The following is a 14,408-nucleotide window of genomic DNA, read 5'->3' on the forward strand; positions in this document are numbered from 1 at the left end:
GCTTAAGCAACCTTCCAACAATTAACCCCACATGATACACTTTAGTAAGAAAAAACCCAGTACATTACAGATTGGGACACTGGGGGGCTGAAAAATTGCTCTGCAGCCATGGTTCTGGGCTCCAGAGGCTTGGAAAAGGCCTCCAGAGGCTTGGAAAAGGCCTCAGGAGCCTGGATCAGCCATGGGGGAGGCCACAAAATCACTCTGCAGCCACAGATCCGGGTGGCAGAGGTCTTTTCCAAACCTCTGGAGCTCAGATCGGCTGCAGGGTGTATGTGTGTGTGGTGCAAAATCACTCTGTGGCCATAGATCCAGGTAGTAGAGGCCTTTTCCTGTCTTCTGGAGCCCTGATCCAGCTTCTGGAGGCATGTCAAAGCATCCCCCAGCTTCGGTTTGGTTCTCTGTTGCAGAGAACAGAGGCCTAAAGAACCATGAGATCATGCGAGATCAGTAGTGTGAGATCTTGCTTCACTGATCTTGCTTCATCTTGCATTAGTTTAGGCCTCCATTCTCTATGAACATATAAAAGGCCTGGAGCAGCCAAGAAAGCAAAGATTCTCCATCTTTGCAGGATGAGTTCTGAAGGCCTAGTGCCTAGGGAGACCCATGGTGGGGAGGGAGGGAATATCCAGGGTGTGTCGCAGAGCCACTGAGGTCGCTTGTAAGGCCGAATGACTGCTGTAGTGCTGCAATACTCGCAATTTCAGGAGTTGCTTGTAAGCTCTAGGGAAAGTTAATTAGTGTGTTCAGGTCATCAATATATTTTTCAGAAACAATGTAAAGAAAATCAAGTTATCAATCTGAAGTCATGGTCAAGAGAATAATCAAGTAATTAAAATTGGTTCAGTCAGAGAATAAAATTTGGAAAGGGTTGACAAGCTATATGACTCCTTTTTTCTAAATTGTAGGAAATGGTGGATAAATTGTGAATTGGTCTAAACTGAGAAAGTGAGAAAATTTCAGTATTCAAAGAGGCACATTTCTTCTCAGGCAGTGCCCAAATTGTTCCCAGTACTTTACTTGCAAATAAGGAAGACTGCTTTTTTTCTCTTCAGACATTTAGCTAAAAACCCAGATATGCCCATATATTTAAAGTTGCAACTTGATTTCCAAAACAACAACAACAACAACAACAACAACAACAACAACAACAACAATAACAACAACAACAACAACAACAACAACAACAATAACAATAACAATAACAATAACAATAACAATAACAATAATAATCATCTTATTTTTATTCTTATTCTTACTCTATAGTTGAAAAGGACCTTGGAGGTCTTCTAGTTCAACCCCCTGGACAGGCAGGAAACCCTTTACTATTTGAGACAAGTGGTTCTTCAATCCCTTCTTAAAAACTTCCAGTGTTGGAGCATTTGCAACTTCTGGAGACAGGTTATTCCACTGATTAATTATTCTAATTTTAGGAAATTTCTCCTTAGTTCTAGGTTGCTTCTCTCTTTAATTAGTTTTCATCCATTCTTCTTATCCTGGCTTCAGGTACTTTAGAGAATAGCTTGACTCCCTCTTCTTTGTGGCCACACCTGAGATATTGGAAAACTGCTATTATGTCACCCTTATTCTTTCTCTTCATTAAACTAGACATACTCAATTCCAGCAACCATTCTTTGTATGTTTTAGCTTCCAATCCCCTAACCAACTTTGTTCCTCTTTGTACTGTTTCTAGAATCTCAACTTTTTTTTACATCATGGTGTAGTGTGTAGTGCTTTATTAACCAACCCTAACTTTATCAATTTACTTACTGTACTTTCTCCCCCTTTTAAGCATGAAGAGATATAACTCAAGAGCAAAGTACATATACATATAGATACCTACATTCAATATATATATTTCTCATGACATACCTGATGTTGGAAGTCATAAAAATACTAGAATAAATAAACCTGCACCCACCAGTTGTCAAAACAGAAATAATAAATTCTCTGGAAGGACCACAGTTGGCAGACTTTGCCTTAGAATCAGTGAGATTAAACCCTTTAAGGCACAAGATTTGAAAGTCATCATCTACACTTTCTCCCTGGGTGAGTTGGTGATGGTCACCACCAACCAACATAGTTTACATATTGCCAATTATTTTAACTGTTGCTTTCATTGGGATCATCACATTTCTATTTTTAAATATTTGACCATTTTTGGTTAAGGTTTCTATATAGTACAACTTCTTTTCATCATTCTCCTTCAATTACTTCTCTTGTTTGTGGATTAATGGTATTTTTAAGTTCTATATTCCAATTATAAGAGTCATTCCATCAAATCTCCATAAAATTTATGTTTCCTATAGTAGTAAGTACTCAAGTGCTTGAGTAAATTTTCCACACTCTTAGTATCAGTGTAGACACATTTTGGTAATGCAGGGAAAAGCAGGAAAAAGGAAGTAGGGAGTTTTCCATCTTTTTTCTTCTGAAATGCTAATTTGAAAACTGAACAGTTTGGACTAGAAATCAGATAGTTTTGGCAAACTTTCTTTTTCTGAAAAATGTAACATTTTCCTGCATTGCATGTTTGGAAAAAACTACAATTTGATCAATCAGAAATATACTATATGGTTGTTCCCGTGTTTTTTTTAAAAAGCATTCATTGCTCATATAAATAATAGGGTTGCATATATTGTTCTTCATTACTCTAAAAAAACTATTTCTGAACAAATTTAGCAAAATGAAAGAAGTTCCAGTTGGAACTGGAATAATAAGCCTGCTAAATAAATATATAAAAAAGATTTCACTTGTGTTTCTTTATTAGCTGCTCCTTTCTGTTCAAATCAGGCCTCAGAATAATAATATAGCATTTGGGGGAAAAGATGCAGCACAGTAATCCAGCTGCAGACATCAAAATGGAGAAGACCTCCACAGCTACCATGTATTTTCCTTTGCTGCTCAGATAGGTGGGAACAAAGGATATCAAGACACTACAAAAGACCAACATACTGAAGGTGATAAATTTGGCTTCATTAAAGCTATCAGGTAACTTTCTGGCTAGAAAGGCCACTGTAAAGCTGATAGAAGCCAAGAAACCCATATAACCAAGGACAATGTAAAACATGATGACTGAGCCTTCATTACATTCCAGGACAATTTCATCAACTGTGGAATGCATGTCTGAATCTGGAAATGGGGGAGAAATTGCTAGCCACGCACTACAAATGATGACTTGTACCAGGGAGCAAGAAAGGACAATAGTGCTGGCCAGCCTTTTCCCCACCCATTTTCTCATTTTGGAGCCTGGTTTGGTGGCCATGAAAGCAAGGACCACTATGGTTGTTTTGCCCAATATACAAGAAAGGGCTATAGAGAATATGATGCCAAAAGAAGTTTGTCTCATGAGACATTTTATTTGGTCAGGTTGTCCAATGAAAAGCAAAGTGCAAAGGAAAGTGAGGAAGAGAGCAATGAGAAGAGTGTAGGTGAGGTTCTGGTTGTTGGCTTTGACAATGGGAGTGTCCTGATTTTTAATGAAGACCCCCAGTACCACAGCTGAGATGAAAGAAAAAAAGAAAGCAACATTGGTCAAAGTGATTCCTAAGGGTTCTTTGTAAGACAAGAAGGTTGGATGTTTTTGAATGCACAGATCCTGGTTCTTGTTAGGATAGGTTTCTTCAGGACATGGGATACAGTCATCTAAATCTGGAAGAGAAATAGAGTTGTTAAGCACATAAGAATTGAAAGTTAGCTTAAACATCCCCATTTTTCAGAAATAAAATATTTGAGTGCCTGGAATTTCCAGGTATTCATCACAATGTCTGGGAATTAGGGAATTTAAATTCAATTTATCTGGAAAGTTATAGGCAAGAAAAAATTAAATCTAATTTGTCTGATAGCATATCCTTTGAAATTGGATTACTCATTCAGATATTATTGTACATTTCAAATTGGATTGTACCTCCCACTTACACTATTGCTTTAGGGGAAATAAATTTTTCCATTAGAAAAATGAACAACATTTATAGTAACACTGATCAGCAAAAGACAGATTAGGGCTTATTTTCTGGCTAGGTCTTATTTTGGGGGAAATACAGTACTAAATGCATATGTCTCGCTAATGATTTTAACTGGGGCTTATTTTTGTTGTGAGGCTTATATTACAAGAATCCTGAAAAATCTTGCTAACGCTTGTTTTCCAGTTGGGTCTTATTTTGGGGAAAACATGGTATAACATATTTAATTTCATAATGTTTGCATTATTTGTCTGCAGTGTCCAAAAATAGTCAGCCAGTGTTCATGGATTCCAGTTTCCATGATACTGTTTTTCGTGATGAAAGCTTTCAACCTGTTCATCTCTTACTATAGTTAGATTTTTGGGAAACAAATTATGTATGAATACAGTAAATGAATCTTCAGTGATATGTTGCATTTTGTTGTGTTGTATACTGTAAGATATTTATTAACCAACTGAATGCAATTTGGTGCTCTGTAAAAAAGGATATGAATCAGGCTATTTAACTCAAATTAAACCAATGTATATGCTCTCTCTAAATAAGATTATAAACCTATATGTTTCCTCCTTTAGAGGGAAAATAGGAAAAGCAAAAAGAATACCCTTTAAATTTGATAGCTAGATGATAGATTGATGGATAGATAGATAGATAGATAGATAGATAGATAGATAGATAGATAGATAGATAGATAGATAGATAGACAGACAGACAGACAGACAGTTCATGTTCCATTGCCTTTTTTGTGAGTTGGGGCCATGTTGACTAGAAAGAATCCCCATGGACATAGTACTTATCCATCTCCTAAGGTGTGTAGCCTGTATAGTGCTTTAAATGTATTGACCTTCAGAGTTAATAGATATCAAATGTTATCAATCCTCCCCAATAAATCAGACAGGAAAAATAAAGAAGTTAGCAAATTCTACATTGTTAAAAGGCTACATTAAAAGAATTTTGCAAGTCTGAAAACACAAAACCTTTCTCATCCACGTTTAGCAATATTGACCCATTAAGGTAGGCCCTTTTTAAATTACTTTCTCTGACTCTTCATTGTAGATAATATATCTTGCCCTTTTCCACCTATGTCATTGTCACATTCCATTACACAACTTCTTGCATGGCATCTCTTACCTGTTAGATTGGCACCTTTGTCTGTCTGTCTGTCCGTCCGTCCATCCATCCATCCATCCATCCATCCATCCATCCATCCATCCATCTATCTATCTATCTGTCTGTCTGTCTGTCTGTCTGTCTGTCTGTCTGTCTGTCTGTCTGTCTGTCTGTCTGTCTATCTATCTATCTATCTATCTATCTATCTATCTATCTATCTATCTATCTATCTATCTATCTATCTATCTATAAAATGTATTGGCCCACAACTTACCATAGGATAACATTGGTATCATTTAAGTTAAAACATAAATGATAAAATCAAACCTTAACACCAAACACATATGGCGAGGGTGGGGGACAGAGTGTAAGGGGAGGATCTATTATTACTCAGTCAACATTGTGCTGTGCCCCCACTGGGGCCCCAAGCCAACTGGCAAAATCTTGTCTTTAGGCCCTTAGAAAAAGATAGGAGGGTTGGGGCCAACCTCAAATTCAGGTGGGGCAAGATTTTCTAGAGGGTAGGAGCAATAGCAGGGAAGTCTCTTGTCCTGGACCCCACCAGCTGAAATATTTGGGCTGACGGGACCTGCAGCATACCTCCTCTACCAGTAGGAGTGATATGAGCCAATCCCAGTGGTGTAAAACAGTTCCATCACCTGGAAGTACTTGCCACAAGCACCAACAGCGTGTTTTCCTCTTCCTTAGTGTCATTTGACAATCATGCCATCTTTTTCTATCTCTTTCCTCACCATTGTGTTCTCTCTGTGTTGTAATTTTTATTTTTAGTTCTTGAAGCCACTTTTCTCCCCATCATAATTATGTATTCATGTTTTCCAAGTACTAAATTGTAGATAATATATCTTGCCCTTTTCCACCTAGGTCATTGTCACATTCCATTACACAACTTCTTGCATGGCATCTCTTACCTGTCAGATTGGCAATTTTCCCTTCTGGGCAACTAAGGCATTTGTAACAGCAAAATGACCTCCCTTCTATTTTGACCTTGCTGTACCCCAAGGAGCAATGAGCATTGCACAGAGAAACAGGTGGTCTCTGTTAATAAATGAAAATACAGTACAATTAGAATTTTAAAAATAACATTTTAGCAATCATCATTTTGGAGAAATCTTTTCTTTCCTCTTTTGGTCAGAAAGATTCAATGAAAGATTCAGTGCTAGGCTTATCTTATCTCATAAAATATCCTTCTTGCATAATGTGTCATGTAAATGAAAAATCTGTTATTTATCTGATAGGCTTCAATATTAGCATTAATTAGCTCATAGATAGCTGTTGAAAAATGAATAATAGATACCTGGTTAAAAAGCTTGGGCCAGACAATGTTATTTACCGATAGAGAGAGAAGGCCTTCTAGATGAGCTGATGGATATACTTTTCCAACTTTGATCCTAAGAAAGGATTGATTTGGAAAGGTGACCCAGTTGATAATATCAAAGCCAGTTGCAACCTTCCCATTCTTGTCAAATAGTATGTTTTCTCCAGCACTGTTGTTAAATGAGACTTTTCTTAGGTAGTGATGAAGCTCAAGAGAAGAACATGACAGTAATTAATAAAGGTATACAACAATGGGAAACATATAAAGCAATATTATTTAAAAAAATATTGTTGTGCTTCCTATTTATTATAATAATACTATTCATCACTTGGATCAACAACATCCAGAATGCTCACGAAAAAAGACAGAGAAATGCTATGGACCCCAACAGCACCTTTGTCTGTCTGTCTGTCTGTCTGTCCGTCCATCCATCCATCCATCCATCCATCCATCCATCCATCCATCCATCCATCCATCCATCCATCCATCTATCTATCTATCTATCTATCTATCTATCTATCTATCTATCTATCTATCTATCTATCTATCTATCTATCTATCTATCTATCTATCTATCTATCTATCTATCATCTATAAAATGTATTGGCCACCAACCTACCATAGGATAACATTGGTATCATTTAAGTTAAAACATAAATGATAAAATCAAACCTTAACACCAAACATATATGGCGAGGGTGGGGAACAGAGTGTGAGGGGAGGATCTATTATTACTCAGTCAACATTGTGCTGTGCCCCCACTGGGGCCCCAAACCAACTGGCAAAATCTTGTCTTTAGGCCCTTAGAAAAAGATAGGAGGGTTGGGGCCAACCTCAAATTCAGGTGGGGCAAGATTTTCTAGAGGGTAGGAGCAATAGCAGAGAAGTCTCTTGTCCTGGACCCCACCAGCTGAAATATTTGGGCTGACGGGACCTGCAGCATACCTCCTCTGCCAGTAGGAGTGATATGAGCCAATCCCAGTGGTGTAAGACAGTTCCATCACCTGGAGGTACTTTTCACAACCATCAACAGCGTGTTTTCCTCTTCCTTAGTGTCATTTGACAATCATGCCATCTTTTTCTATCTCTTTCCTCACCATTGTGTTCTCTCTGTGTTGTAATTTTTATTTTTAGTTCTTGAAGCCACTTTTCTCCCCATCATAATTATGTATTCATGTTTTCCAAGTACTAAATGCTTTTTCAAAATTCTGTGTTACGCATTGGGAGAGAAAGTGGATGCACCATATCCCTATATTTTACAAGGAGAAAAAGTCCTTCTCCAACTATTCCTAAACAACAGAATATGCTCTGAAAAGTGATAGCAATACCACTAATGGGAAAGGTTCACGGGAGGTGTATCTTTTAGGGTCCTTATTTTCAATATAATTAAAAATGTCATGGAGAAATGACACAATAATTGCACCTTTAGTTGGATCATCAGATAACTAATGTATTATTGCAAACTGGAACTGGCAGCATTCCTTGTTTGCAGCAATATTTTAGTGAACTGATTATCAAAGTTATTTGAAATCCAAATACCTTGAAATATTTAGAACTCTGCATCATAAAGAAACATTCTGGGGGAAATTAACCTTTTGATACAAAATCAGGAGATGTGGACATTATGATCCATCTAAGTCATTCCTCCAGCATTATATTTAAATTATTTTCTATATACTATGTGGACAGTGGTAGATACGGAAGCAAAATCACCTGCTACATTAGCACATATAGGAGCTTACCTGCCACACTTGATGATTGAAAAGCTTCTGCTTCCCTGTAGCAGCCATTGCTCTGTGCTTGGAGTGGGTTGTATACATGGCTTGGAGAGCATGTGCCACACCATACACTGCATTGTAGATACTGTAGCTTTGCCCGGTTATGCTCAGTTGAAAAACAGTCTGGAAGACTCTCCAACGTCTCTTCCCCAGTGCACCTTTCTTCTGACTTTGTATTTAAAGTGGAATTTGAGAAGAAACATCCAAAGGCTTGTTCCCAAAAGACCCTTGAAAAACTGTCTTCATTTTCTGGAACACTGTTTCTCATCTGAAGAAATGTCTTGAATCCTGATAACTCTTTGGAGGAAACTGAGAAAGAAAGAGCCCCATGAATGAAGTCCATACTGTTATCTCGTTGAAATGGAAGTGAAGTGTATTCCATCTGGACTGAAAAAATCCAGACTTTGTCTTTTCTCTCTAATGTTGTGTCTAAATATTCTGAAATAGAGGAAATCATTCTGAAAAGAGCCATAACCTGGTTTTCACAATATACAATCACAACACTAGATATGCTTGTCATAACAACTTTGTATATTTGAAGAAAATTATCCATTTTTTCTCCCAAATCATTAGAAAAAGTTACTGTTGGAAACTCTTCAATGTAATCGAAACAGATTCCATTCTGGGAAAATATGACAAGCACTTCTCTGATAAATCTTTCAGCAATCTCATTTTGTTGAAAAAGCATCCCAATCCAGGACCACTTAAAATGAAGCAGCAACTGGAGAATCCCCATAATTTGAAGATGTTCATTTGGAAACATCTGATAAAAGAAAGCTGTATGAATCCTGTTATCCATCACTGGAGCAGAGCCATATGTAACCTTAGGAAATAAAGAAATGCAAAATATAGGGATATGTTTTCATATAAACGATAAACGAGTTAAATCTGACTGATCCATATTGTTGGTTTGATTTTCAGGGATTATTCATACCTTATTAATTACGAGAATACTTGATTGTGCAGAAGCAGACACATTGACCAAGAAGTTGAAGGGTAAAGAAGAGACACCAGCATTTCTATTATGGAATAAATGGTATATTTGGATGGATAAAAGATTAAAGAAATGAGGGTGGCTTGGAGGTTGGTCAAAAATGAAGCGATATAGTCTTTGTTAATGAATAAGCTTTGGAGTTGAATGGTTATAAGAGACTTAATGAGTGGAATATAATTGTTAGTTTAGAAGTAGATATAATGTGAAATTTTTGAAATGGTTTTCAATTTTTCGATTTCTTCGTTTTTTGTATATTGTAAATGTTTTTTTTTGTCTTTGTTGGTGTATGGTGTGTTTTTAACATGAAATGTAAATAAAGATTCATTTATATATATAAAAAAGAATTGTCTTTTAATTTCTATGAAAATAATTAAAATAAATCCATTGTTCTTAAAATATCAACCACATTTAAGGTGGGTGGAATGCATTGGGTTTGGGAGAAGAGTAAAAATATAAAAAGCCAGTTTGTATGGTGCTAGTTTAGTCTAAATTAATCTTGATTTCAGAATTGATGTAATTGATGTACTGTATTTACTTCTTTTCTACCTCTAATAAGGTATTTCAGATTGTCAAAAAACTGGTTTTCATCCAGTTTGGGTAGGGTTAATTGAGCATTTTGAACAATTTAGTATTAAGTTCTCTGTGAAGTTTCACCTCACATAGCTGGTTGTGATGGGCACAACCCTGCTGCATATTAATCCAGAAAAAATGGGCATATACAGTAAATGGGTGGCAAAAGATTTCATTGGCAGAATTTGATGATCAGTGTAACTTCTCATTAAGGTTTTTTAACCCCAAAAATCCATTAGGTAGTAATTTAACAATAATGTCTTAATGTACTCTTTTGTTATATATTTTTTATTTTAGAACCATAAGCCTCCCTCCTTCCCTTTCTTTCTTTTCTTAGTAAGAATATGAGTGCAGCTATATTCTTTTAGATAGAAATGCTGGGGCATAAGTCATGGAGTGAATACATTATTTCAAGCAATCTTATTTTGTCATGAAAGAAAGTATTGTGACTGAGATTGTTGGTACTAAAACTACCTGTATTACATTATTACTACTTATCAACCAGAGAAATTTGTCATGTAAGTAATACTTCTACAGGTAGGTGATTTTAATTGCCTTCTAAGTGTAATTTCCAATCATCTTCTCATTTAAGCAACTACTCCAAAATCCAGTGAAGGAAAGAGAAAAATGAACCAAGCAAAAATCACCTAGTCTCAATAGAACAAACATTTCCATAAATGCTATTTTAAATCATTTGTAGGAACAAATCACTATTCAGTCATATGTTCTTTCTTTATTATAAGTACACCACTTTTATCTTCAAACTATATAATATATTTCAATTTCTTGTTATTTTAGTTTTGTTATTATTTCAATTGGTTTGGAAATTTCATGGAAATCAACAGGAAATTATTTCAAATTAAAAGAAAATCCTCTCTTATGACCAAGAGGATTTTCTTTCTTTTTTTCCAATTTGAGACAAGTTCCCCAAAATCGGCCTAATTTTCATTAAATCATGATAGGAAAAATGTTAAAATCTTGTGTAGTCTGAAGTTATATATCTGCTGATTGACATTAGTTTACAACCAATCCAGTAAATTCCATTAAAAAGAATAGGAGTTTTGCTTTTTTCTTGAGCAGTTCCTACCTGTGGAATCTTGTAAATACTCAGGATATCTGCCATAACCTGAGAGAGATGAGAGTTTGGTCCGGCAATAACACATGCTAAGTTTTGGTGGATGCTGGATTTGTAGTTGGGAACAAATTTGTCATGTGAAGAAAGAAGCTCCATAGACGCAAGGTAAGTCCATATTGCTGTGAAATAGTTGTTATATATCCCAAAGCCCAGAGTGGTGTTTGGCAAGATCTGAGGATTTTCATTGATCTCCTTTACAGCAAATACCAAGGACAAGATATGCAAATAATTCTGTAGAAACAAACTTCAAGGGAGGGTACTGCCTCTGTCACAATATTTATTTTTCCAAATGAAGTTGTTACATTTTAATTTAATAATCTTTGCTAATAGCAAGATACAAAATTAGACTCCAAGATCTGAAGGATAGTCTATAGAAAATTTGAATATAGTATAAGCTACTTGGATGACAACCTGTTTGATATCCATTTCTTTGAATACTGTAAATTATCTGTTTTACAATGTTTTTCTAGTATTGGGATATTTCTGTCTAATTTTGAAAGGTCAAATTTTGTATACTGAACAACATTAGGAATGGTAATATGTAAAAGCTGGAAACAAAACATTTTTAGCACCTAAGAAATCCTCTCTTTGATTTCAAGGGTGTTTGACTAGGAAATATATATCTATCTCTATCTCTATCTCTATCTCTATCTATCTATCTATCTATCTATCTATCTATCTATCTATCTATCTATCTATCTATCTATCTATCTATCTATCTATCTATCTATCTCTATCTATCTATCATCTATCTATCTATCTATCTATCTATCTATCTATCTATCTATCTATCTATCTATCTATCTATCTATCTATCTATCTATCTATCTATCTATCTATAGATATATAGATATAGATACATAGATATAGATATAAATGAGTTAGACTGCAAAACTACCCAGGCTAAATTCAGTGGAAGATGCAAAATTCTTCCTACTTATGAAGTAAAGGCCAATGTGTCATGAAATAAAAGTGTGCTTAGATTTTTTATATTACTATAAACCAGAATATAAACTGTTCTCAGTTGAAAACAAGTTGGTTGGGCCACTGTTATGTCTACTCCAAATTCCAGCCATACTCAATCAATTTTTTAAAAAGTGACATGGAACTTCTGCATGTATTTAGTGTCAGACATAAAATAATTAACTTTAGGTTTATCTCACAGAAATATCTGTTTCTTGCAGGATGTGATCTGATCAGTTACAGGCATAAAGTTGTATACTGGAATTGGTGTGCCATGGAAATTTGGGACAGAAACATTGGGAAACCAGAAAGAACCAAGTACCAAGTACAGATTTCTTTCTTTCTTTCTTTCTTTCTTTCTTTCTTTCTTTCTTTCTTTCTTTCTTTCTTTCTTTCTTTCTTTCTTTCTTTCTTTCTTTCTTTCTTTCTTTCTTTCTTTCTCATGTATATGTATACATTCAAGATAAAAGTTATATTTCAATGATTTATGGCCTCCCTAAAATACATTAATTATCCAGTCAGATTTGGGAACCGTTATAATTAAAAATGAGAGCTACATACAAGGGATCATCAATAAGTTCTTCAGATGGAATTCTTTTGAAGGTAATCAGGTTAGACATCACATAGATCAGAGAAATAACGCCACCAATGATGAGATCACCTGAATGGTAAGACTTGTATTTAACATTTGGATTGTTGATGGTGCATTTAGCATCATGGAACATGACCTGAAGAAGTTATTTTAACACCCACAGTTTGAAGAGGAAGATTCTAAATGTACAACCTAACACTTTGCTTCTTTCTCTTGGATAATCTAAATGAAGAACTACATTATATAAGAAAAACAAACTCATACGATGTTGCTCTTTATGTGTTGTATTTCAATATGTTTAGAAATGAGGAATATTAATAATATCAGTCAGTCTGGGTTGGCTTCCTATTTTGCTCGGCTCTTTGAAACTCCCTAGAGCTCAGAGGAGTAGAAATAAACATAGTCAATTATGGTATACAACATCTTTTGCTTTTCTGATATAGCAGGAGAAAATAATAAGGTTGGAGTAAATGGTTTGTGGCATTCTGCACAGCAGCAACAGAAAAGCAGATTGCAATAGAAAGCAAAGAAGATAAAGGAAACCAAATAAATAATATAATGTGTGAAAAAGAATAAGTTTGTCAGGTTTGCCCTGGTGTGATGGTATGACACAGTAGTCAAGTTTGTCCTTGGACTAGGCTTTACCAATGAGGAAACAATGTTAAACCAAAAAGCTTCATTATTTGTTAGAAAACATCTATGGCTTTAGATCACCAAGAGTTTGTTACTCTTCTCTGGCCATCAGTCCTTGATATATCATTAAATGGCTTCAGTTTAGAAAATTTATAGTCAGTTTTGATGTTATGGTTGATTGAATCAACCTTGACTTGTGGTACTTGCAAGAACTAGTCCATGGATTTTCCTTGAAACTTCCAAAAGTGCTTTGCCATTCTCTTGTTCTTATGGCCAAGAGAGAATGACTGGCTCAAAGGTATTCAAGTGACTTTTTTCTCAAACACTTGTGTGGCTTGTGACCCAGGGTCTAAGGCTATGAGAGTCTGCATGACAGGAAAAAAATGGAAGTCAAGCTAAGAAGATATGACTCATTGTTTATTCCCTGTGCTACAAACTAAATCTTGAATGTGATTGTCCCAAAGATGCTTTTTCAGAGGCAACTGGACTTTCTTATTTTTCTTTGAAGACGTTTTGCTTCTCATCCAAGAAGTTTCCAATTATTTAAAGTTGCAACTTGATCTCCAAAATAATGTATCTGCTCTTAGTATTTTATTAATCTTAAACCCTAACCTTACTAAATTGCTTACTTTACTTTCTCCTCCTTCTAAAAAGGAAGAGTTACTCAAGTGAAAAGTATATATACATATACATATACATATACATATACATATACATATACACTCAGTATATATTTATATATTTCATTAGGTATCTGATGTTGGGAGTCATAAGAAACCTAGAACCAATAAACCTGATCCATTAGTTGTCAAAATGAAAAAATCATAAATTCTCTGGAAGGGCCACAGTTGGCAGACTTTGCCTCTAGAATATGGTCAGTGTGGTGAAACACTTTAAGGTACATTAGAAGGTTTTGAAACTCATCATTTACATTTTTTCCTGTGTGAGTTGGTGACAGTCACCACCAACAACATAGTTCACATATTTAAAATTAATTTTTTTCCTTGTTACCTTCTGGGAGGAGGCTTCGTGGTATCCATAGCAGAACATCCAGATTAAACCATAGTTTCATTCCATACAGCATTAACCTTGTGAACTCTCAGGCTTCCTCCTTCCGTTATATATTCAAGATGGACAGTATTTAATATTTTATTGTTATGTATATGTAGGGGTGTGGGTCTATACATATGTTGTTGATAGTATGTTTTAGGTGTGTGTCATGTATGTGTTTCACTTTGAGAGTGGGCAACTAAATTTCATTTTTTTTATTGAAAAGTTTTACAATACATTTTATCTTTAACAATCCCTCCCCCCACCCAACCCTTCCTGACCCTCCCTAAC

The 14,408-nt window shown here is 35.4% G+C and overlaps 1 protein-coding gene across 1 annotated transcript; it reads right to left on the reverse strand.

The window, feature by feature from the left end:
• Nucleotides 1-2,746: 2,746 nt before the first annotated feature.
• Nucleotides 2,747-10,975, reverse strand: LOC308677777 (vomeronasal type-2 receptor 26-like; the record flags this gene model as incomplete). Its single annotated transcript, XM_081344473.1, has 5 exons — nt 2,747-3,648; nt 5,996-6,122; nt 7,236-7,450; nt 8,145-9,003; nt 10,832-10,975. 5 exons carry the CDS (start codon nt 10,973-10,975, stop codon nt 2,747-2,749), a joined length of 2,247 nt encoding a protein of 748 aa, XP_081200599.1.
• Nucleotides 10,976-14,408: the final 3,433 nt, after the last annotated feature.

Source organism: Vipera berus, assembly GCF_964194415.1.
Source record: "Vipera berus genome assembly, chromosome: Z".
NCBI lineage: Eukaryota > Metazoa > Chordata > Lepidosauria > Squamata > Viperidae > Vipera > Vipera berus.